Below are 24,540 nucleotides of genomic sequence, written 5' to 3'. Positions count from 1 at the left end.
AAGTAGTAATGCAAAAAGAATCATATTTAAATACAATATTTTACCTTTAAATAAAAATAATTAACAAAATTATATGAATAAACAACTTCTAAACACAAAAAAGCCCAAAATACCTGAAAGATATCATAAAAAACAACAACAACTTGTTCCTAGCCAGTACTGGTACGGTGTCTGAAGCAGGACGGGTCATGTTTGAACACTGATTAGACCGTCGAATCAGACCGCTGAATGTTTGCTGCACGCACTCCACTGCAGCTCTGCGGAGGCAGGAAACTGCTGGGGGTGGATCTGTACCCAACAGGAAGTGAGAACAAAGTAGCTTTAAAGGTGGCTGCAAGCTCACACGTTGATGTCACCAGGGGGCCGTTGCACAAGCTCAGCCCCCTTTAGACTGAGCCTCCTTCCCAGAATGCCTGGGTCAGGAAGTGATGAACAGAAAGATGAGGAGGAGGACAGAGGGTGTGTCTGACCGTCCACTGGAGAATATCATACAGATATTACAGATTCCACATGCAGCTGCTAACCACTGGCTCTCTGTACGCTACAACAATACAGATTTTAAACATTCAAAAGATTTTTAGACCCAATGAATGTTCATGACCTTTGAAAAAAGGTTATAAAAAATTATTATATTCAAATTTCGATTTTAAATTGAGCCATTTTGGAACTAACTGTAACTAGAAAAAATAATTTTGACTAATCACATACGACTAAACTAGAGCGGTCAAATGAATAATCTAAATCTAAAATAAAAGTTTTCATTTACATAATGTGTGTTTATGGTGTATATTTATTATGTATAAATACGCACACATACAGTAATATATATATATATATATATATATATATATATATATATATATATATATATATATATAGAGAGAGAGAGAGAGAGAGAAAATATTTACATTATTTAGAGGTATAGATTTATGTTCATATAATTTATATTATATATAAAAAAACTATTTTCATAAATATATACATGTGTATTTATATATACACAAATACACACTTATATTAAGTGTAAAAAAAATATATTTTTTGATGCGATTAATCGTTTGACAGCCCTAGACTAAACAGATCCACAAAAAATGATGACTTAAAAAATGTAATTAAAAATGTATTGGATGTGTACATCGTTATCAGGGAAATCGCTCAAAGTGGCACCTAGTGGCAAAGACTGAATATGCATTTTCATTCAGACCAATGTGAAAATCGACTGATGGTCAAGTTTTCCCGGGTCTGCATGTGTAACCAGTGGGCGGATAATATGCTAATGTTTAATGTTGTGTATGCTAATGTAATGTTTAACTAAACGGATTGAGATTCATTTTAAAATTGACTCGTTTCAATGATTCAGAGTCTTCTTTTTTTTTCTGAGAGAGAGAGAGAGAGAGAGAGAGACAGACAATGACTTTATACAACATGTACTTTCAATTTATAACTGCAGGATGTTTTCGTTCACGTAGAGCTGTGTTACACACTGCATGAAAGGTCATTATCAAAAATCCATAACAGGGGCACTTTAAAAAAAAATTGACATGAAAAGCATTCTGCAGAAAACCTTTGATGGATGTGTGAGTGAATCTCATTAAAAAGTTCAAAAGCGCTAGATTTAATTACAACAAGTGCACAATTCATCTGAGAACATAAACCAGAAGTGCATTTTTTAGAGAGCTCAGCTGAAGTGTGGTGATAGAGACGAGTTCCTTCTGCTTTCTGCTGGCAGTCTGATTCAAATCCACAAGACCTTTGTGCCGAAAATTTCCATGCAAGTCCATTTTTGGGAAACTCTGAGAAACATCATGACATCTGATTATGACAGCCACTTGAAAACATCGTGCTGTTGATGATCCTCGATCTATCATAAGATTCAAACGATCCAAAATGCAAATGATACAACCTATAGTTACACTGGCTGCTTAAGGGAAGGTCGGTCAAGGTTTGTGGTTATAAATACGCAAAAAAATGGGAAGTCCAAAGAGCTGAACAATTTAAGACTGTTCAAGTGGAAAGTAAACTAATGAGTGTTTTGCACAAGGAACATGTATGACAATATAACTGCAATCAAAGCACCAGTATGGCAGTGGCAGTTTATTTAGCTTGTGCCACAACAACAGCTACCAAATATATTACAGCACAGCCAAATAGTGCATCTTGACTTGTGCAGTCATAAGACATTCACAAAGGCAAGTTGAGCAATGTAATGTCATCATTGCACGTCTGCTTCAGAGAAGAGAACTAAATGTGGTCATCGTGATCAAAATCAAAAAGCCACTGTGACTCTGTTGCACATAAGTAAATACACCAAACATAAATGACTGCCCTGATGTAAAATGATAAAACAAATATGGAAGATTCGACAGTTTAACATCCACACGAGGCTCATTGACAAAGACAAGAACCGAAAATGAGTTTCTCCAAGTCTGACAGTCAGCTTTTAGGTTAATTTTCAGCTATGGGATTACAAAAATCCATTTGGAAAGCAGCAAGTTATTCTTAGAAAAATCAGCTGGTTCCATGCAGAAGAGACAAAGGCTTTACACTTTTCAGCTTTGAAGCGATTAATGCCAAAGGGGGAAAAAGGGGGAGTTTGAACTCTCATCAGCAAAGCTACATGAAACGACTGAGATTACACGCAAAGCAAGATGACGGCCAAGAATCAAGAGTCAAGTTTGACATTGTCATTAAAATGATGGTGCGTATTCACTATGACTCATAATTAGCATAAACACAAGGGTTCTGTGGAAAGTAGTTCACTAATAATTGCCACAGAATGGACTTATAAACTGAAAGCGACAACTATACACGTTTAAGGAAATCAGCTAACTGGTTGCTTACTATTGTTGTTATTGCGGAAAATAGAAATAAAACACTTTTAGATATCAATCTGCAAATGTGATTGACAGCAGTTGTGATCATCTTTGTTATCTTCTTTGAAGACATCTGGAGTAAAACAGACATGTGCTGCGCATAACCCTTATAACACGTCTTAAAAAGCTAATATTACAGAAATTGTTTGCGTCCATGTTTCTAATGTATGGCTTGACGGAAATGTAAAATAGCTATTGCTTTGTGATAAGTTTCCGTAATAACTTCTCTATTCCATCCATGCACACATTAAAAATAATTTAGAGCGATCATTGCCATATGTGGTTACATGGATGTGTAAACAGACACTTTTATCCAAAGTGAAAGATATTTATGATACATAAATGTGCCCAGATGCTATAATAAATAAATAAAAGCTTTTTTTTTTTTTAAATAATGTAAACATCTAAATGAGCAAAGTTTAATTTTTTATTTTTTTATTTGACAAAAGCATTCTTTAACTGCTTGTGTTCTAACATTTATTCCATTTTAAATAATCAGAGTAACCATAATGCTGTTGGATGATACATTACAAATATTTAACCTAAAACTTTAAATCAATATATTCCTTAGTCAATTAATAAATGCATAAAAAAGAGAAAAAAAAAGGTTTCTCATAAGTAGGAGACACTTGGTGTAAACCTGATCTCATTATGAAAACGGCACAAAACCAGTTTACTATGGTTTCTGAAACCCTCACCTAAGACAACATCACACCTTTAATTCACACACTCAAAACCTTTTCCCCAAACACTTTATTCACTCTACGTCAGTTCCCTTTCAAGCATTCATAATTTAGAAGTTTGTGGAGGAAAACAACCTAAACCATCCAAAATAAATGACTAGACCGAACATTAAAACAAAGGGATGGCTGCCTGTAATGAAAGGACAGCTCTTTTCAATTATGGCTCACGGACAGACGGCCATATTAAACCTTCCGTGACGGTCTTATACACGAACACATTAACATTTCATCCTTTCCTGCCCTTAACCTCAGTGTTATTTTAAACATTAGCGCTTTCTGAGAACTGGCTTCGAGTTTTCAGCTTCAGTCCAAAGCCACTCAACGACTTCATATCCCTATCTTTCGTTTTTGCTAATGAATAGTTTAAAAGCAAGCTTGGCTTTCAACAAAAAACAGATTGAGAACTTCCATTAAGCCGAAGGAGGCGACTTTGCATTTCCCTTTATTACATTTTAAGACAGTCTAAGGGGAAGTGAGGAAAATCCAAACCGTGTTCCAGATACTAGTAATCGTACACGACGGTTTCCACTTAGTGAGAGCTTCTTTCTAAGAAGCTGATCAGTAATAACTGAACTTCAGTTTTAGCACTTAAGTGAAGAACCTGTCGATAGCGTGGCATGTTTGACTGACTTCAGGGGGGTTTCTTAGAAACGTGCACCTGCAGCGTGAAACTGGGCTACGTCTCATGATCACATTAGAACTAAACGGTCTATATATTCTGTACACCCCAGCTCACACAGCAACCCGAAAATAAAAGGCTATGGTTAATTCGGGCCGAGAGGAATGTCAACATCACTGTAGTGTAGTTCAACATTTATTTAAAAAGTGCATATCTATCTACCCAGTGCAGGAAAACAACTGTGGCACACTTTGTTGAATTAGGTTTTTCTAATTGTACATAATTGATCAAATGCATCACCTAATTCACCAGAAAAGCTTAGTGGGGCATGAAATCCTTCCAACAAACAGCCGCCAGTCCTGACTCAACTAAAACTTAATGGAGCAAGACGCTTCCAACTGCTCCCCATCCCATCCTGCTCAAATACTGTAGAGGAAAAGACACTTCAATTAGAGGCGGTCACAAGGCCAAAGCCTCGCCAGCAGTTTGGAGAGCACCTCTATTGATCACAGATCTAATCAAAGGTAAAACCATTGAGCTGTTGCTGTCGTTGAAAAGAGTTTACACAAGCCTATCCTCATAAGTAACCTGACTGTGGCTTCTAAACCCCAAGAGCACAGTAGAAATCAATGTCTTTTATCAACTATTACAAAACTGACTAGATAAAAGGAAATCATCTTAACAATAAAAAGAAATGGTTATAAAAGTTAAAATATTGATTGACATTTCCAGCATTTTAAATCAAATCTGGACTAAAACAAAAGATTTACAATGTTTTGCATATGCATCGTCAGAATGTTGGTTAGTTAGTTACAAGCCAAAAATGTATTATAATTACCATTATCTTTATTAATATGTATTATTATTATTGCTCATATTTTAGCTTGAGTCAGACCAATTCTCACTATTAACTATGACTTTTTCCTCAAACTTATAACTTGCTGATTATTAATGGCTCAGTTGAGGTATGGGGAAGGATTAAGGGAGCTAAAATATGGTCATGCAGAATAAGGCATTAATATGTGCTTTATAAGTACTAATAAACAGTCAAAATACTAGTAATATACATGCCAATTAGCAACTTAATTAGCAACTGAAAACAGGCCCCTCAACTAAAGTGTTACCTTATTATTAATATATAAAATTAATATATAAAATATACAAAAAAACTTTTTATCAACTGAAATGAGCGGTGACTTATATTCCAAAGCAACTGATATAATGCAATAACTGTCAAGCATGCAAATCATGTGTGAATTTTTTTTAAAGCACATTTCCCGCATGCCAGAAGTTTCAGTATCACTTGAAGTAATTTGCTTAGGCTTGGCGTTTATAAAAAAAAAAAAAAACAATTCTTTAAAATGAACACTAACACATATTTAAATGATTTGCTTAAGTTAAAGGACCAAAAGTACTTCTTTATAATGTCTGCTAATGTTTTGTTTCATTTCAGTATTTTACATTATTTCTGAATGCAATAACACAATGTAACTCATACACAGTGGTTTTGCTTCTCTTTTGTTGAATTAAGCTGTAACAAACACCTCTGAAATGCTTTTTGCTTCATTACAAGGAGTTCAAAGAGCCAAAAAAGGAAATCAAATTCAAATCAAATATCAAAACCTGTTTCAGTTCATATTTGTGACGGCTGCAGCTCGACCTGCTCTCTACAGGAATGATGTGTTCAGGATGCTGCTGGCTTGAAGAGGGAACAGCCCCCACCTCCAGATCTAGGACACAGCAGAAAACTCCAGAACAGGTGGAAGACACCACAAGCCTGCTGCCATTTCCCTCGGAGGTGTTGATGATGAGCTACAGGCCGCCAAAAGCAGCCTGAAGCCCCGTTCAGACTAAAAAATACTAACATCACTGGAGGTTGCTAGCAGACGTTCCTGCGTTAACCAAAGGTATCATATTTTAGCACTTTTATTTTGTGTTAAAAAAGACCCTCTGTGGTAAAAATCAAGATTTTTACATTGCCAGCTATAGCCAGCAATCCATGTGTGAATGAATCCGTCAAAACCATTGCCAAACCTATTCTCCTTAAAACTGCAGTGTACGGTCTAAAAAATGTGGTTTAAAACATGTCACAAACATGCAACCAATCCCGTCAGCTTGTGTGGTGGAGATTTGATAGTGAAATGCAACATGGATTGTGTAACATTAGAGAAACATAAGCTGTTCATTAATATAGTCAAGCCAAAGACTACTGATATCTATTACATCCAACGTTGTAGATACGTAATACATAAAAAATATAACTACTCTGAATCATCCACTTGTGTATCCACTTTCTTCTTCAGAATCAGTTTCTGGTTCATATTACACACACAGACACGGCTGAATTGACCCAACATTACCACTTGCCATGGTACTGTTTTTACTACTTCAGTTAACTGAGTGAAAGTGGAGCAGATCTGAGCTGCTGTGATTGAGTGGAGGCGGGGTCTAATTTGCATATTCATACAAATGAGGTAAGGGTGCAGAGAAGCCAAAAACTTAAAAATATGCCATTTTGATTATAAAAGCTAAATCTTAAGGGATAAAATTGGTGATGTAGAGGGACTTTAAATATAAAGTTTCTAGAAGAAGGTGCCATAGAAGAACCTTTGAATGATCGGTTCTTAAAAGAAACATTTTTCCCTTTTTATTGTGAAGAAAGTTTTAATAAATCTAAGTAACTTTTTTCCCAACTACAACAAACCTTTTGTGCAATGGAAAGGTTCCAAGGATTTTAAAGGTTCTTAGTGGAACCACAGATGCCAGTAAAGATCCGATCATTAACGGTTTTTCATTTACTCAGCCTCATGTCGTTTCTAGGAGTTGCTTTCTTATGCTGAACATAAAAGATGATATTTTAAAGATTGCTGGTAATCAAACAGTTGGTGGTTGCCATTGACTTCCATAGTAGAAAAAAAAAAGCTCAATACTAAACGACAGAATTTTCATTTTTGGGTGAACTATCCCTTTATCAGAACTTTCCGTCATTTATGAGACAATGCTTTCCAGCGATCCAGACATATTCAGTGTTTTTCTCAGCTTTTAGTTCAAAATCTTGCATTGTTAATTAAACTTGCCAACATTCAAAGGTGAATATAAAAAAGAATGCATGTAGCTAGAATAAAACTTTTGTTTGTTTAAAAGCAGTGACTCTGTTCTTTCTTTTGACATACTGCACGTTCAGATATTTATACAGCAAGATATCCTAGAGGCCACGGAAATTGTGTAAATGATCAAAAATGCTGGCTATAGCTGGCAAATTTGTAAAAACTGGCAGGGAAAGAGTTATGTGCTCTAGTATTGTATGGAATAATGTACTAGAAAAATAACAATGCCATAGTATAACATCATGAATTTCAGTAGCTGATCCATGTATTATAACAGTTGCATTTCATAAATGTCAAGAAAAGTGCAAATATAAAATAACAGGATGAGAAGATGAAAGCAGCTGTGTGTCATTAAAACCTCAAACAAACAGGACGTCACTGAATCCATTGACAATCACAGTTCATCAGTTGTGCAAGACTGTTGTTGCTGCATATTTCTTGCCTGAGGTATCGATTTAATGCCACAAGCCAAATTGTTAGTGTCAATCCAACCCTAATTTGAACTCCATTTAGGAGCCGCCACGTCGCATTGCTGCTCATCTGCATTACACTGAACTCATCTTTGTGGAGGTTGAAAACCAGTGACTTCTGGTTGTTCTGTCAGTGCAAACCAAGGACAGTAAGAGTTATTTGTTTTTTTTTAGATGAGTGTGTGTGCTGCTTCCCCCATTTACACTGACTTCATAGCAAAGCAGACAAGAACAGATGAACTGAGAGGGAAGCCTAGACTCTAATAGAGGACATGCTCAATTCAGCTCGACTAGAGGACGAGGGCAATGGAGCAGGGCCCTGTTAGATCACGTCTGTCTCTACCGACTCATCTCAAGGAAAACATCAGGAGAGAGAGAGAGAGAGAGACGGATGAAGCAGGAAAGCAAATGCAGGCTATTGATGGCAATGTAAATTGCGTCAGTCTATTATTACGGCATCAGCAAACTGTACTTTATTATAATTTCTGTGATTTTTTGACCTCACTTCTACAGCTAGGAGGCAAATGTTGCCGAGAGGTACAACAAACAACGTCAAGAGCAAGTGACAGACATTAGCGAATGCGGCAGCTTTGTGAGGTCGTCAGAGGTTAAACACAGGGGACGCCGAAAAACGTTTCGTTATTCACCACCGAGAAACTGAAACTATGTGGAGGAATGAAATGAAACCTAAAAAAATGTGGCTGCAGCATCTGCAACCACTCATTAGTAACTGACTTCTGACCTGACCCATTTAAAATCCTCTTATATTATTTTTTTGCCTGCAGTTTAACCCTTGATTACAGAACAAGCAATAGTGTTAACGATCATAACAATAAACCAAGTTTTTAAATTTATGAATTTAGCACACGCTTGACTTGACATTGCATTCAGGCTAACTATTTTATTATTATTTTTTTTTTTTTACATAACGTGTTCCCTGGGAATCGAACCCACAACCTTTTGTGCTACTAACACAATGGTCTACCAATGAGCCACAGGAACACGGTTTCATTTCTGCTTTTAGGCCCAACAGGTCAATTCATTAGATGATGACAGCAAAGCATGTATTAGGAATAAACTGATAATATTTTAAAATATCTTCTGCTACCGTATTATATAAAAGTAATGATGGGTTATGTCAAATTGTTTAAACGGGTGCAATGTAAAATGATAAACCAGTATTAAACCTGCAGTAGGGAACTTTTGACGCTCTAGCGGTTAATAAACAGAACTGCTTGCGTCTTGCGGAAGAACATTGTAGCCGGATCTACTTCTCTCTGCTTATGTCTATGAAGAATCACAAAGGTACTGGGTTACTCCACCGCGGTATCCCCGAAGCAATCTAAAATAGTCAGAATATAAACACTTATTATAGGTGCACCCTAGTGATTCAGGACAAGCTAAAAACACGGTTTGGAAAATGGATTCATGGTGTACTCGCTTATTATATACATTTTTCTACATTTTGAACACAAACAAAGTTACGGACCGGACCTCTGATTGGTTGTTTTTTGAATTTTTTTTTTTTACAAAAGTTACCTACTGCAGCTTTAAATTATTGAATCAGTGTGAATCAGTGGCAATGAATCAGTATTAAATCATCAAGTGGAAAAGTGTGAATTGTTTAAACTATATTTAAAATTAGACATGTCTCAGTCATATCCCACCTTACATGTTTATTCTGACAATCAAAAATTTGAAAACTATTTACAAACTTAACATTACATTTATATATTTTAGTTTATATTTATATTATAGTCTATATTTAGAGCTGAGCTTATCAGTGCAAGCTTTAGCCCTGCTGTTTCACTTTGAATCACTCAGTACTGGACTAAAACCTCTTGGTTCCTTTCAGAAAAAATGCTCCTGGTTATTTCGAGTCTGGAGCATAATTACTCATTTAAGAGCTCTTCTGTCCCAGGGAGACGTGCACATAGCCACTGGCCGTTTTTCAACAGCAGCGCAAACTCTCCGGCCCATTTGTGTCAGCGGGACAACGACCCCTCGGGCAAACATTTTGACTCCATCTCCATCTCATCAAAGATGAGACAGCCAATAAACAGAGCAGTCCTGCTCAATCAGTCTCTACAGGGGAAATTAATAGTGAATAAAAAGGTCAATTCAAAAACGCTTGGCCTTTCAGCGACAGCTATCAAGCCAGTCAATGTTTATTCTGCAATATACTGCATGAGAAACAGCCACGGCTGTCCTTTTAGGGAAATCATTCCACTGGCCAATCATCTATCAAGCAAAACCAAAATAGAAAATGAAAATGAGTAGATACAACATGACTTTGCCTTACTAATAAGTACTTTAAAAGGACAAGTCAGGTTGTTCCTCTAATTGTGGCAGAAAGAAAAGCCCTCAAAAGCCCTTGATTTACAGCCAAAAATACTTCAGTGTCAATGTGTGACATCACCCTCATCAGCTCCTTAAAATCCAAAGAGGAACGTACCGAGACCTTTGGTGTCTTAAAGCATTGTTAAAAGCATGATAGCAGTATCTTAATGCGTCTGAATACATGCACTTACTCCTCCTGACTAATGGAGCAAAATTCATACACAAGAGGACAGCGTTTAAACCCACAGAGTGTGTGTGTATATATATGTGTATGTACGTATACATACACACACATACATACATACATACATATATATGTATACAAACTTTAAAATGTTATTTTATAGTAAAATTTAATATAATACAAAAATAAAGCAATTAAGAAAGTATAAATTATTTCAGTATTTTAAGGTATATATTTTAATATTTCAAGGTATATATTACTTTTAAAATGACACTATAATTATATGTTATTATTTTCAGTAAAGTCTACAACTGTGAAACTCTTTTGGCTCTTGCATCAGAACAGAAACCAAGACAAGATGACTGGAGCATGTTCACCACCGAAACCTCAGTCTGAAAAAAATAGGGCACGGTGATGAGGGTCAATCTAGCACTACACACCAACAGATAACTTCTGGGTTTTCTACATCACCACCGTTTCCAGATATGTTGATGTTATACGAGATGTTATATGTTCTACGTGACAGGCTGATAAGATCAAAGATAAAGGTTTTGAGAAGTTCTTTTAAAAAAAGACGTGAACTGCACATGTGCCATCGACAGATTCTGTAGCTGCAGCCACTTTGCTTCAACGCAGACATCATCACCACACAAGAGACCTCAGAGCAGATGTACTAAAAACCCACTCAGAAGACCTCAGCAACTGCAAAGCATCACCTTGACAACCACCAAGAACCCTGCTGCACTGTGACTTCTGCATGGGAAGACACTCTCGAAATATAAATCTAGCTTTACATATAACGCTGACAGAGGATATTAAAAGATAGCCTTTAGCACCTTTGATGACTTATGGTCCATTTTTTTGCACGCTTTGAAGAATCACTTCCTCATGCAAACAGAAAAAGAACATTTTAACACCAACTAGGGATGCAATGATTATAGATTTTTTTTGGTATGATTGTTGTCTGAGAAATAATCACGGTTTTACCAATTATTACGGTATTACGATTGTTAATGTATAAAGTCACATGAAAACTCTTTACATGTGGCCTGAGAAAATCATGTTTATTATTTTGGTTTGTGAGATCGGAGATCGCGCTGCGCACACATACAAACATCCAGGAGGACACAAACTTGTTGTGAACCCTGCACCGCGACTTTTATTAATAAAATAGCTTTTGATACTGAATTGTTACATTATATTCCTCAGCAACGAGGGGGTAAATTCACTGTTTAAGTAACTAAACACGCTTGTAGAGAGACGAACTGACACATGTTCACACACACACACCTCTCGCTATCACTCTTCCGATTGAATAATTAATTATAGTAGCTAAATGTAATAACCAATTAATTCAAATAAATGTGATCTTACCGCACTATTTCATCTCTGTCTGATCTGAAGCGGGCAGAATGCTCCATAGCTTCGCATCAGTATTGCCTTCACGCCGTGCATTACAATAGTTTAAAGCAGTCTGTTCGCTCTTTAGCAGTTTTTACGGCAATATTTTAATGTCATTCTTGGTGAACCCAAAATAGTCCCACACTATCGACTTCAGTCTTTCTCTGATGAAAATAAAGGATCACTGTTCAATTCCTCTGTCATAGTTAATCTAGTGTGTGATAAACACAGCATTTTAAGCTGGTACGCCGCTAGTGTAACTTTGTTTTCATTTTGCGCAAATTCTCAGTAGCTTGGAGTAACGGAGCCTTTAAAACGGCACGGTTAATCGTGAAGCCGGTTAATCGCTGCATCCCTAGCACCAACTCTACAGAACTAGATGGAACGTACAGTGCTAAATATCTTGACAAGAACATGTGTAAATGGGCTCCTCTTGGTGCGTTTACATTAGACTGGAAAAAAAGCAGAAGGAATTGTGTTCGGCACACATTATCCAACACTATAATCTGTAATTAGGAAAAACATAAAAATCCCAGAGGACCAGACCAACACTATAATCCTGCCTGTTTTCCTCCACACCACTTCAGGACATGGTTCATTTAGTGCCTCTGCTGTCCCGTCACAAAGACAAAGAGCTGATGATAATCTCAGCCGGTAATCAGATCAAAGGAATGATGCTGTTGACGTGTTTATGACAGGCTTATGCACACATGATGCATGAAAGATGCCCCTAAACACAACCGGAGAGATTAGAATGATTGTGTGAAAATCTCTGAACACTTGAGTACTGATATGTTGCAATGCAGCTCAAAGAGGGACGGCTTGAACTCGTCCTTACAGAGAGAAAGAAAGATCGCAGTTTCACATAATCTGGACAGCGACATGCAGCTGTGAGGTCTGGCTAGATTAACATATGCTGTGCTTGAGATTCGCATTCAGCTGCAAGAGGAAAGAGAAAAGATGTGCTTGAGTAAACAGTTGTTCTGAGAACCTGCTTTTTGGATGGAAGAAACTGCAGTGATATCACGAAACAGATATTAGAAGTGAAGAAATAGTGACAGAATCTCTCTTAATGAGCAGGAACTCGCTCTTGATATCAGCAAATGGCTTTTTGTTCATTATTTCGTCACTCATGCCTACAAATGCTCTAAAATGCTTTTCAATTTCACAAGCTGAATGTCATAAACTCCTTCATGAAACGACAACAGTTTGGTGACAAGGTTGAGCAAACAAAAAGTTGCATTATTGTGACCAGTTATCGGCAAAAAAATCAAGAAAGTTTGTCAATGTGCACTTAAGTAATTTTCCAGATGCCTTTCAAAACAATGACGTAAAATTAAAAAGACAGATCACCCAAAAACGCAAATACTGCTATGATTTACTCACTCATGCCATTCCAAAACATGACTTTCTTACTTCTGCAGAACACAAAAGAAGATATATTGAAAAATGTTTCAGTGTTTTGTTTTTTTTTGCCCATTTTGTATCCCACTGACTTTTACTGCCTGCTCAGAGACAGCACAAATAGTCTTTAAAATAACGTTTGTGTTCCACGGACAAAAAGGAAATCATAGAGGTTTTGAATGACATGAGGGTGTGTACATAAAAGACACAACAATAATTTTTAGGGTGAAACATACAAAATAAACAAGAACTAGTCCTTGACATCAACAAACTGCTTTTTGTTCATAATGTTTCTTCACACCTAAAAAATGCTTCATTTCAAATTCTTATCACTATAAACTAGTTTATGAAAAATTCCTTGCATTTCACTTCCAAGTCACTTTAAACAAAGTCCTCAGCTAAAGGAGTACACATATTTACATACATACACACACACTTTATATATATATATAACCACAGTGACACATCAATGGTGCTGATATGTTTTTATGAAATTTACATTATCGTTTAAAGTACTTCCTCATTCACAATACCGTAATCATCTATCCTGCTTCACGGAAATGGCAAATCATTTTTCCTGGCAAATGAACAGAAGACCAAACAAACCGATTGGTCCAGATCCAATACAGCCTGTAAGTACTGTTTCAGTAGTTAATTAGTAATGAGACAATAATGTACTTACAGACATTCTGATCAAGATAAAAAAAGCCCTAACTACCTGCTCATGTGGACCTATGTTAATGAACAATAACACACATTAAAAAAATCATGACTTACCTTTAATATATCCCCACGTTTAAAACTCAGCTCATCATCTGCAGTGGCTTTGAAATCATACTTGGCAATGGCCTCCATGATACAGCCGGATGGACACCTGTGTGGTAAGGTAGAAAGCAGTGGAAGATGCCTCCTGATGCAGTTTATATCCCTGTTGTGGACCAGAGGACCAGACAATGAGATCTCAAAAGCGAGGATGAGCACAGATCCAAGAAGACACAATGATCTCCACCTTCCTCTCTCTCTCTCTCTCTCTCTGTGCGTGTCTGACAGCCCCGCGTCTCTCCTCCCGTCGCGGTCCTCACATAAAGATCACGGCGAGAAACCTGCGAACAAAGTACAGTCTTTCTGAAGATCCGCCAGGTCTCGATAGTGTTGATCTAGTGTTCTAGATTGTTCAATGTGCCGCGCCCCGCGCTACAACTAGCATTAAAAAGCAAACGCTCCCCATAAAGAGGAAGGAAACCTCTCCGCTGATGTCTCAAGCGGCCAATTACGCGCCGCGACCAGATGGGACCGTCCAATCCGATCCGCGCGTCGAAAAGGCGTCAGCCAATCAAAGCCCTAGAAGGGGCGTCAACACCCAATTGGCTTCGTTCCGTCACAGCGTTCACGAACGCAAGGCTCGATAACGTCATAGCGCTATAGAACGTGCACAGAATAATATTATTTTGAGCAAATGTCAAGAATTGCGCAGACATAAGTCAAAGTGTAAAAGCAGCTATGTAAACGAGCTGCAATGTATTAAATAAATCAGATCTGTAGCAGAGAAAATTGCGTAAATGACACCGGAAATGCTTTGGATGTCATTTAAAGCACAAGCTACGTTATCGTACATTTTAATCATATCTATATCTTACACAGTACTGCAATTCAACAGACAGAATTTGACAACGGCACATTATTGTCTGACGCTTGAATGTCGAAATAACATGATTTACCATCACATAACAGAATCGCATACACATTCGTATTAAAATATATATATATTAATCTTAAACGGCAAAAAAAAGTGATATAGTTTAACATTAGGCTACATATACATACAGTAACGCTGCATAAAACTAACTTTCAAAGTCAAAATATTATACGCAAGTTTATTAAGTAACGTTAGTTATATTTACACTGCATCTTTTAAATGATAATAAAAAGTTCCGAAGGTTCTAGTTTAAACATCCCATGATTTAACGTTAGTCTAACTTTTCAAAAAAATAACACAAGAGAATACGTTCTGTCAACTTCTTGTCAACATGATTTCTTTATCATAAATAATAACGAACAGCGGTAAAGTATAGACAAGCACAGAGGCCTTATGGCCTTTGCTTATGTTAACGTGGAAAAATAACATAGACGCTGGCCGTCAGAGAAAGGCTTTAATTTCTTATACTCACTCTTGAAAACAGCTGTGAGGGCCAACACTCGCGCTCTCGTTTTCAAGACCCTAGAGTCCTCTCTAATTGTCTTTAATTGTTGATGAGGTTGAGCTCTTCCTCCTCGCCCGACTTGAAACGGTGAGAAACTGCTGTATTTTTCTGTTTATTTCCGTTTCCTCTTTGATACGGCGACGACCGCACGTTTCAGCTTCCGCCTGCCCCTGGTGGACGAGGTGAGTCATTACATACGGTTTCATAACAAGGTCCAATGATGCTCAATAGGCTGCAACAGAGCGCCATCCTCTGGTCAAACATCAAGAGTGTCTTCATTTTACAGGGAATAATAAACATCGCTTGTTTGGCGAAGATCAGAACATTGCTTGAAACTGCATTATCTTACACTACCCTTAAAATAAATCGTGGCTTTACTACAGATAAAACCAAAAAACATAGTTAAACAATGGTAACCACAAATTAGCCATGGTTTTGCCACACTAACCATAGTTTAACCATGGTATTTGTAGTAAAACTGTAGGCTAGTTATACAAATGGTAGACAATACATCAGTACATCAATACACTTTTACTATAATCATTTTTGTAAGAATAAGACTCAAATGGTATATAGTGAAGGCCTGTTATTAAAAGTGTAAATTCGGTAGTGTACTTATCACTATCATTGCATTGTTGGGGAGCTTGTATTTTATGATGTTGTGCCCATAAAAGTGAATGGATTATAAGTAGATTTATTAACAAGTAGCTCCTTATTTTAATTGACACGGGTGTAAACGAGGCTGTGAACGGTAGGCCTAGAGGTTCATTTGACTGTAGGCCTGTTGTTTATTAACAAGGCCTATCGATTGTTCAGCTAACGAAACATCTGACAAATACTTTCAGTGCACAACACTTCATCAAACAATTTTGAAAGTGGTGAATTTGGAAAATGACAAGGCCTTCACACAGTGCGTGTCATAGTAAACTCTTTCAGTTTACCATCACAGATTAAGGTTAGCCATATATAGGCCAGTAATTCTTTTCAAATGATGCCTGACTTTAAAGTCAGATCAAAACCATGACATGTGGTCCACCTGCAACATTACCCCTCAGCCTCAGTCTTTACAAAGAGGCTAATTACTTAAAGAGTATCAATTATTAGGAGTTTAAAAATTACATTTAATGTAACATGCAACATATAGCTCTTTATAGCACATACACATTTGTTATATTTTAGTTATAGCCTATATATGCACGTTATTAACTGTCTGTAGGTAGCCTATCTAATAATAGGCCCATCTAGAATTAATCTACCTTCGGGCATATAAATACAGGTCCTTCTCAAAAAATTGGCATATTGTGATAAAGTTCATTATTTTCCATAATGTAATGATAAAAATTAAACTTTCATATATTTTAGATTCATTGCACACCAACTGAAATATTTCAGGTCTTTTATTGTTTTAACACTGATGATTTTGGCATACAGCTCATGAAAACCCAAAATGCCTGTCTCAAAAAATTAGCATATTTCATCTGACCAATAAAAGAAAAGTGTTTTTAATACAAAAAAAGGTCAAGCTTCAAATAATTATGTTCAGTTATGCACTCAATACTTGTTCGGGAATCCTTTTGCAGAAATGACTGCTTCAATGCGGCGTGGCAGCAATCAGCCTGTGGCACTGCTGAGGTGTTATGGAGGCCCAGAATGCTTTGATAGCGGCCTTAAGCTCATCCAGAGTGTTGGGTCTTGTGTTTCTCAACTTTCTCTTCACGATATCCCACAGATTCTCTATGGGGTTCAGGTCAGGAGAGTTGGCAGGCCAATTGAGCACAGTAATACCATGGTCAGTAAACCATTTACCAGTGGTTTTGGCACTGTGAGCAGGTGCCAGGTCGTGCTGTAAAACGAAATCTACATTTCCATAAAGCTTTTCAGCAGATAGAAGCATGAAGTGCTCCAAAATCTCCTGATAGCTAGCTGCATTGACCCTGTCCTTGATAAAACACAGTGGACCAACACCAGCAACTGACATGGCACCCCAGACCATCACTGACTGTGGGTACTTGACACTGGACTTCAGGCATTTTGGCATTTCCTTCTCCCCTGTCTTCCTCCAGACTCTGGCACCATGATTTCCGAATGACATGCAAAATTTGTCCAAAGGTCCAGTGCTGCTTCTCTGTAGCCCAGGTCAGGCGCTTATGCCGCTGTTTCTGGTTCAAAAGTGGCTTGACCTGGGGAATGTGGCTCCTGTAGCCCATTTCCTGCACACGCCTGTGCACGGTGGCTCTGGATGTTTCTACTCCAGACTCAGTCCACTGCTTCCGCAGGTCCCCCTAGGTCTGGAATCGGTCCTTCTCCACAATCTTCCTCAGGGTCCGGTCACCTCTTCTCGTTGTGCAGCGTTTTTTGCCACACTTTTTCCTTCCCACAGACTTCCCACTGAGGTGCCTTGATACAGCACTCTGGGAACAGCCTATTCGTTCAGAAATTTCTTTCTGTGTCTTACCCTCTCGCTTGAGGGTGTCAATGATAGCCTTCTGGTCAGCAGTCTTACCCATGATTGCGGTTTTGAGTAATGAACCAGGCTGGGAGTTTTTAAAAGCCTCAGGAATCTTTTGCAGGTGTTTAGAGTTAATTAGTTGATTCAGATGATTAGGTTAATAGCTCCTTTAGAGAGCCTTTTCATGATATGCTAATTTTTTGAGATATGAATTTTGGGTTTTCATGTGCTGTATGCCAAAATCATCAGTATTGAAACAATAAAAGACCTGAAATATTTAAGTTGGTGTACAATGAATATAAAATATATGAAAGTTTAATTTTTATCACTACATTATGGAAAATAATGAACTTTATCGCAATATGCTAATTTTTTTTTAGAAGGACCTGTAAATAAATAAATACACTGGCTATTCCGAAAAAAAAGATGTTTACAAGTCTCAAAATTATGATTAATATGTGATATATTAATATGCGCAATAAAGGCATTCAGTTAATGCATGTACATGACACTTACATGACATTCTGGCTGACATTTTTGTGTAAATATGCAAATTATTATACAGCACTTTCATTCAGGCTAAACAGACTATTAACGAAAATATACAATCGTAAGTAACCTATATTAGCGTTCATTTTGACAAACCATCTGCTGTATGTGAGCTAAACGCGTAGGCTGATCAGTCTCCTCCAGGATTTACATATCAAAACAACATTCATGTTTCCATTTTTTCACTTCGCAGACACTTCAGTCCCTGATTAAACCGCTCACTAATTGCAGGGACAGTCCCAGTGAGGAAAGACGCGCAAATGATGCGGTTGAACTGACAGCCCAGATGGGCTCAGCTGCTGAGAATGACTCTGATTGAGACACAACTAGCAGTTGTGTGCAGTTTCTCGTTTCTTTAAACAGTGGAGCAGCCCAAAGTGCCCAGATGGATGATGTTCGTCACGTCAGCAGGATCATAATAACCATCAGACAGCAGATCAGACGCTACATCGAGCTCGACCCTTCAGATCACACACACAAACTCCTTTTATTCCAGCAAGCCTCACAGATGTTCAGGCAACTGGGAAGAGACGAGAACGAGCGCGTTAACCTCGCAGGAGAGACGCTTTAATCCGACCAGTGTATCAGAGCACACACTGGCGATGTTGGAGAACATGGTTCGTGAAGGAGCTGTCAACTAGTGGCACGCGCTTCAGAGGACGAATTCAAGGCGAAGAGAGACCTCTATACCTGCAGTGATCCTCTAAGCACTGGAGATTATCAGATAAAGGTAATTTCATGACAAAGGAGATGACATTTGATGTTTTACACTAACCAAAAGTACCAAAAAGTGTTTGTGTGCCATGTACCATGCCATTATTACATCATAACATTTATTAAGATACTATGTTGGAGTACCATGTAAATACTATGGTATATTAATATTTATTTATTTCAATGGTATGAATTATGAGACGGCAGTTAAAAGAAAGGCAGTAGCCTAATACATTTTCGTGTATGTACATCTGAGAAAAATGGTAAGATTGTTTTTACATAGGCTAGCTCTTCTGATAGCCTAACAAAAGGCAAAATAGATTAAAATATCCTAAGTATAAATTGTCCTTATTTTTTAATGTTAAAATCATTCTCTTTTCAGGATTCTCAGGATAAAAAGTGAGAATATTTTATATGGTAAAATAATAATAATATTAATAATAATAATAATAATAATAATAATAATAATAATAAAAACCACCGCATTAAACATTTATTGACAAATTGAACTCGGACGCCCGTAGTGTTTTCTCCTCTTTTCCTCTGTGGACACACAGCGCCCCCTCGTGGCCCACTGTGAGTCCCCAGTGTGAAAATCGGGGGAAATCTAAAAGTGAAGACGCCAAAACACTGTTGTCAGTAAAACAGACAGACAGCAAGGCGACAGCGAGCTTGATCCTAAAACAAACCCCAGTCATAATCCTGAAACGCCTTGGACAAATCCATAAGATAACTTGCTCGGATTAATGTTGTATTTCAGTGTCAGTCCAGATGTGATGGTTTACAAAGACCTCGGTAAGTGTTTAATATAAGTTTAAGTTTTTAAGATTGTATAGAATTAATTAGATGTTGTGACAAATATATTTTCTTACATGTACATTTAGCAGACACAGAGTTAGAATAGAGAGTGCTAGAGTTAGAGGGTCAAATGTGTTTTAAGGACTGCTGGGATTGAGTTGGGGAGTTCATTCCACCAGGAGGGAACATTTAATTTTAAAGTCAGTGAAAGTGATTTTGTGCCTCTTTGCACAATCAAGCGTCGTTCACTCACAGAAAGCAAACTTCTAGAGGGCACATAAGTCTGAAGTAATGAATGGGTGCAGAGCCAGTGGTGGCTTTATAGCCAAAGATTAATGCCTTGAATTTTATGCGAGCAGCTATTGGTAGCCAGTGCAAATTGATAAACAGAGGTGTGACATGCATTCTTTTCGGCTGGTTAAAAATGAATCCTGCTGCCACCTTCTGGATTGATTCTAAAGGGTTTGATAGAACGGTCTGGAAGACCTGCCAAGAGAACATTGCTATAGTTTTGCCTGGACAGAACAAGAGCTTGAACAAGGAGTTGTGCAGCATTGTTCCTGATCTTTTGATACGGAATAAAGCAGTTTTAGTAATGTGGTCTGAGAAAGTCTGATCATCAATCATCAAACTCCAAGGTTTCTGGCGGTTTTTAAAGGAGTTATGGTCTTAATATGTAAGCATTTTTCTTAATATGTCACTTAAAATATCTTGAAATGTAATTCAATCTCATATGACAGATAGGATTCTGTTGTTAATCACATCTGTGCATTTGTGTTTTATGGTCAAGTTTGCGATGGATTTCAACGTGACCTTCCCTGAGAACTCCAGTGATGAGAATAACTCATCTCAACATTTACATGCAGGTAAATAAACTGTATATTTATATTTATTTATTTATTTTTTGTCTGGCAACCTGAATGTGCGTCATGTTGCAAAATGACAGGCTTTACCAACGACTAATTAGCTTAGACCAACAAAAGACATTTTATGGGTCAAGTAGCTCTTCCGTTTTCTAGCATCATTTTCTTAATTGGATTAATTTGCGGTTCTCTGCTTGTGTCAAGCTCTTGACTCACAGGCTTTGTGGCTGGGATAATGTTCAGTAATTATGACAGGATGATCAGGAGCCTGAGATTGAGAGGACCTCAATCATTCTGACAGGGCTCATTGTGGGATAATATCCAGCTTATTATATGGCTACTTAGCTCATAAATGAATGCCTAGAAATATTGTTAAAATTAGTTTATTATGTGGAAATAATGAGACTGCAGAACACATTTATTTTTCTGTATTCACAGTTATGAATAAAAAAATTGATTACCAGGGACAGTAGTCAAATATATCATTTAGTGGTTAAATATTTACACTGCTATTCAAAAGTTAGAGTTCCAAGATGGTTTTTTTTATGTTTTGGAAAGATGTCTCTTATGCTCACCAAGGTTGCATTTATGTGATCAAGAATACAGTAAAAACAACATTATTGTGCAATAATATTATACTTTCAAAGAACTGTTTTTTAAATTTAATATATTTATTCCTGTCGCATTATAACTCCAGTCTTCAGTGTCACATGGTCCTTCAGAAATCATTGTGATATGCTGATTTACTGCTCATTTCTTATTATAACCAATGCTCAACATTTGTGTGGAAACTGTGAAACATTTTTCCAGGATTCTTTGATGAGCAGAAAGTTAGAAATATCAAATGGAATTCTTTCATAATATTATAAATGCATTAACTGTCATTTCTGATCAACTGATTTCATTCTTACAGAATTAAACTCATTATTTCTTTAGGAAAAAAAACATCCCACTGACTCTAAATGTTTGAGCAGCAGTAGTGTGCGTACACACACACTCTCAAAAAGCTAAAAAACAAAAAAAGTGAATTCTTTAAAAAAGGATCTTGATGCTGTAAAATATTCTCTTCTTTTCCTGCAGACACTGACGAACAGTATCACAATGTCCTCATGCCAAGCATTTATGGAGTCATCTGCTTCGTCGGCATAATAGGCAACTGCATCGTCATCTACACCATCGTCAAAAAAAATAAATTCAGGGCACAGCAGACAGTGCCTGACATCTTCATCTTCAGCTTATCCATCGCAGATCTTCTGTTTCTCCTAGGCATGCCGTTCCTCATCCACCAGCTGGTGGGAAACGGTTCGTGGTGTTTCGGGGCCACCATGTGCACCGTCATCACAGCACTGGACTCCAACAGCCAGATCGTGAGCACCTACATTTTGACGGTCATGACTTTGGATCGATACTTGGCCACGGTTCATCCCATCCGCTTCAACCACATACGCACTCCGTGCATGGCCGTGGCGGTCGTGGGCCTGGTGTGGATCCTCTCGCTGCTGTCCATCACGCCGGTGTGGATGTACGCCGGCCTCATGCCCCTGCGGGACGGATCGGTGGGATGCGCTCTGCTCCTTCCCAACCCTTCCACAGACACGTATTGGTTTACTCTCTACCAGTTTGTGCTGGCGTTCGCTTTACCGTTGGTGATCATTTGCGTGGTGTTTTTCAAGATCCTCCAGAACATGGCCGCTACGGTGGCTCCACTTCCCCAGCACAGCCTTCGTGTGCGCACTAGAAAGGTCACTCGGATGGCCGTCGCCATATGCCTGGCGTTCTTCATTTGCTGGGCGCCTCATTACATCTTGCAACTGGCACATCTGAGTGTGCAGCGGCCCAGTTATGCCTTTCTGTACGCCTATAATGTGGCCATTAGCATGGGCTACGCCAACAGCTGCATCAACCCACTGCTCTACATCATGCTGAGCGAAACCTTCAAAAGACAATTCATTGTAGCCATCCGTCCGGCGCACAAAGACTTCCGGGTTGATCCGGCCGAGGGGAGTGTGAGTCTCCGTCTGGCCCCTGATGGACTGCAGCAGTCTCAGTCCTCCCGCGAGCTGCTGCCGGTTACCGTGGCGGTGCACTGAAATGGCACTAACGCATGCTGAACTCTACAATGAGCATACAGCCGAAACGATGTCTATGAAGAGTCGTGTGGAATTGCTCATTAACAGTTTGTGGTATGAAAAGGATCCGTGATGATGCACATTTTCCTTGGTATATATTTGTGCAGTGAAAGAGGTATGAAGTATACACCATCTACTTATAGCAACCCTTTTACATTGCAGTGATTCAATACCTTGCAGTAGCATTTACAGCCATTAGTTTTCTGTAAATGGGCTTCTTATAAGTCTCCTTTTCTTACCAAGGGTGCATTAATTTGACTTTTGTCGATTTAAAGGGTTAGTTCACCCAAAAATGAAAATTCTAGTACGCTCTTAATTACTCGCGCTCCTGTCATTCCAAACCCGCAAGACATTCGTTCATCTTCGGAACACAAATTAAGATATTTTTGATGAAATATCAAAATATAATTTATGTATTTAATCCAGTTCTATTAACCAGTGTCTTTGCTACTGACCTTTGATCCAATTCAGCCATACTAATTAACAAAAATGACACCATTGGTGTATAATTTTTGTTATTGTTGAATAGTGTTGAATTTTCTTCTCCTGCATCATATTCTTCATGCAATTTGTTTAAGCTGCGCCTTCTACTGTACAGACGTGAATTCATTTCACTTTTGCGTTACACTTTATTTCAAGGTGTCCTTGTTACAGTGTAATTATACATTTAAGTACGGAGCAATATTAATTAACTACATGCACTTCGTATATGGGTAGGGTAAGGATTAGGGTTACTTGCATGTAATAATTGTGCATACTTTATTGTTATTATAATAGTAAGTACATGTTACAAGAACACCTTAAAATAAAGTGTTACCCACTTTTGTTGTGAAAGGAATTTTTACATTTGTAAATTCATATTAAACATTTATATTAAAAACAAACAAGCAAGCCCTGCCCAGATTTAAAAAGTACTGTATACCTTTCTGGGTCTTGAACGTGTCAGTTGTGTTGCGGTCTATGGAGGGTCAGAAAGCTCTCTTACGGGTTTGGAACAACATGAGGGTAAGTAATGACAAAATGTTAATTCTTTTTTCAAAGAACTATCCCTTTAAAATAACTGTTTTCTAGTTTTATATATATATATATATATATATTGAAATGTATTTATTCCTGCATGGCTAAGCTTAATTTTCTGCAGTGTCACATGATCCTTCAGAAATCGTTCCTATATTGTGATTTAAAAAAAAAAAAAAAACACAAAAAAGACATAATATATACATATATAAAATATGTGTTTAATTATTTTTTTTTTGTGGAAACTGTGATACATTTTTTTTTTCAGTGTTCTTTGATGAATAGAGAATTCAAAAGACCAGCATTTATTTGTAATGGAAATCTTATTATGAATGTCACTTTTGCTGTGTCCTTGATGAATAAAAGAATGAATTTCCTCTGCAGCTAAACAATTTTATCCACTCACATAGAGGCATATAAATATGACAGGTATATTTTCTCCTTCCTATGTCTATTTTTATTTTTATTTTTATCTCGAAAGAGATTTGCTGGTTTTACATTATTTGAAACAAGAGAGTATTGTCAAGTAATTGAAGATGGTTCTTCTGAACTATTCTTCTGTTTGAACTCGATCGCTGCTTTATTTTGGAAATACAACTCTTGTTTTTGTTGTCGGTGTAAATGTGTATGTGATTTGATATTCGATATGTTACGTTGTCCTCTTTGAACATATTGATGT

At 37.5% G+C, this 24,540-nt stretch overlaps 2 protein-coding genes across 5 annotated transcripts in view; one reads left to right on the top strand and one right to left on the bottom strand.

Moving 5' to 3' along the window:
• LOC127952420 (growth factor receptor-bound protein 2) overlaps positions 1-15,471 on the bottom strand; it is a 36,953-nt gene extending 21,482 nt beyond the window's left edge. Inside the window, exons 1-3 of one of the 4 annotated variants that reach the window (XM_052550843.1) lie at positions 15,310-15,471; positions 14,151-14,244; positions 13,919-14,069 (exon numbers count right to left, since the gene is read on the bottom strand). In XM_052550843.1, the coding sequence (XP_052406803.1) occupies positions 13,919-13,996 (78 nt within the window). In that variant the 5' untranslated portion in view covers positions 13,997-14,069; positions 14,151-14,244; positions 15,310-15,471. Of the gene's footprint in view, positions 1-13,918; positions 14,072-14,150; positions 14,245-15,309 lie in introns of all 4 variants that reach the window. The other 3 variants (XM_052550841.1, XM_052550844.1, XM_052550845.1) reach the window with 3 other exon arrangements.
• Positions 15,472-18,621: 3,150 nt separating this feature from the next.
• Positions 18,622-23,855, top strand: LOC127953770 (melanin-concentrating hormone receptor 1-like). The gene is made up of 3 exons (XM_052553055.1): positions 18,622-19,070; positions 20,643-20,718; positions 21,796-23,855. Exons 2-3 carry the CDS (start codon positions 20,649-20,651, stop codon positions 22,803-22,805), a joined length of 1,080 nt encoding a protein of 359 aa, XP_052409015.1. The 5' UTR covers positions 18,622-19,070; positions 20,643-20,648; the 3' UTR covers positions 22,806-23,855.
• Positions 23,856-24,540: the final 685 nt, after the last annotated feature.

Source organism: Carassius gibelio, chromosome B3, assembly GCF_023724105.1.
Source record: "Carassius gibelio isolate Cgi1373 ecotype wild population from Czech Republic chromosome B3, carGib1.2-hapl.c, whole genome shotgun sequence".
NCBI lineage: Eukaryota > Metazoa > Chordata > Actinopteri > Cypriniformes > Cyprinidae > Carassius > Carassius gibelio.
Note: the sequence above shows the minus strand (reverse complement) of the source record. Positions and strands in the feature narration are given on the sequence as shown.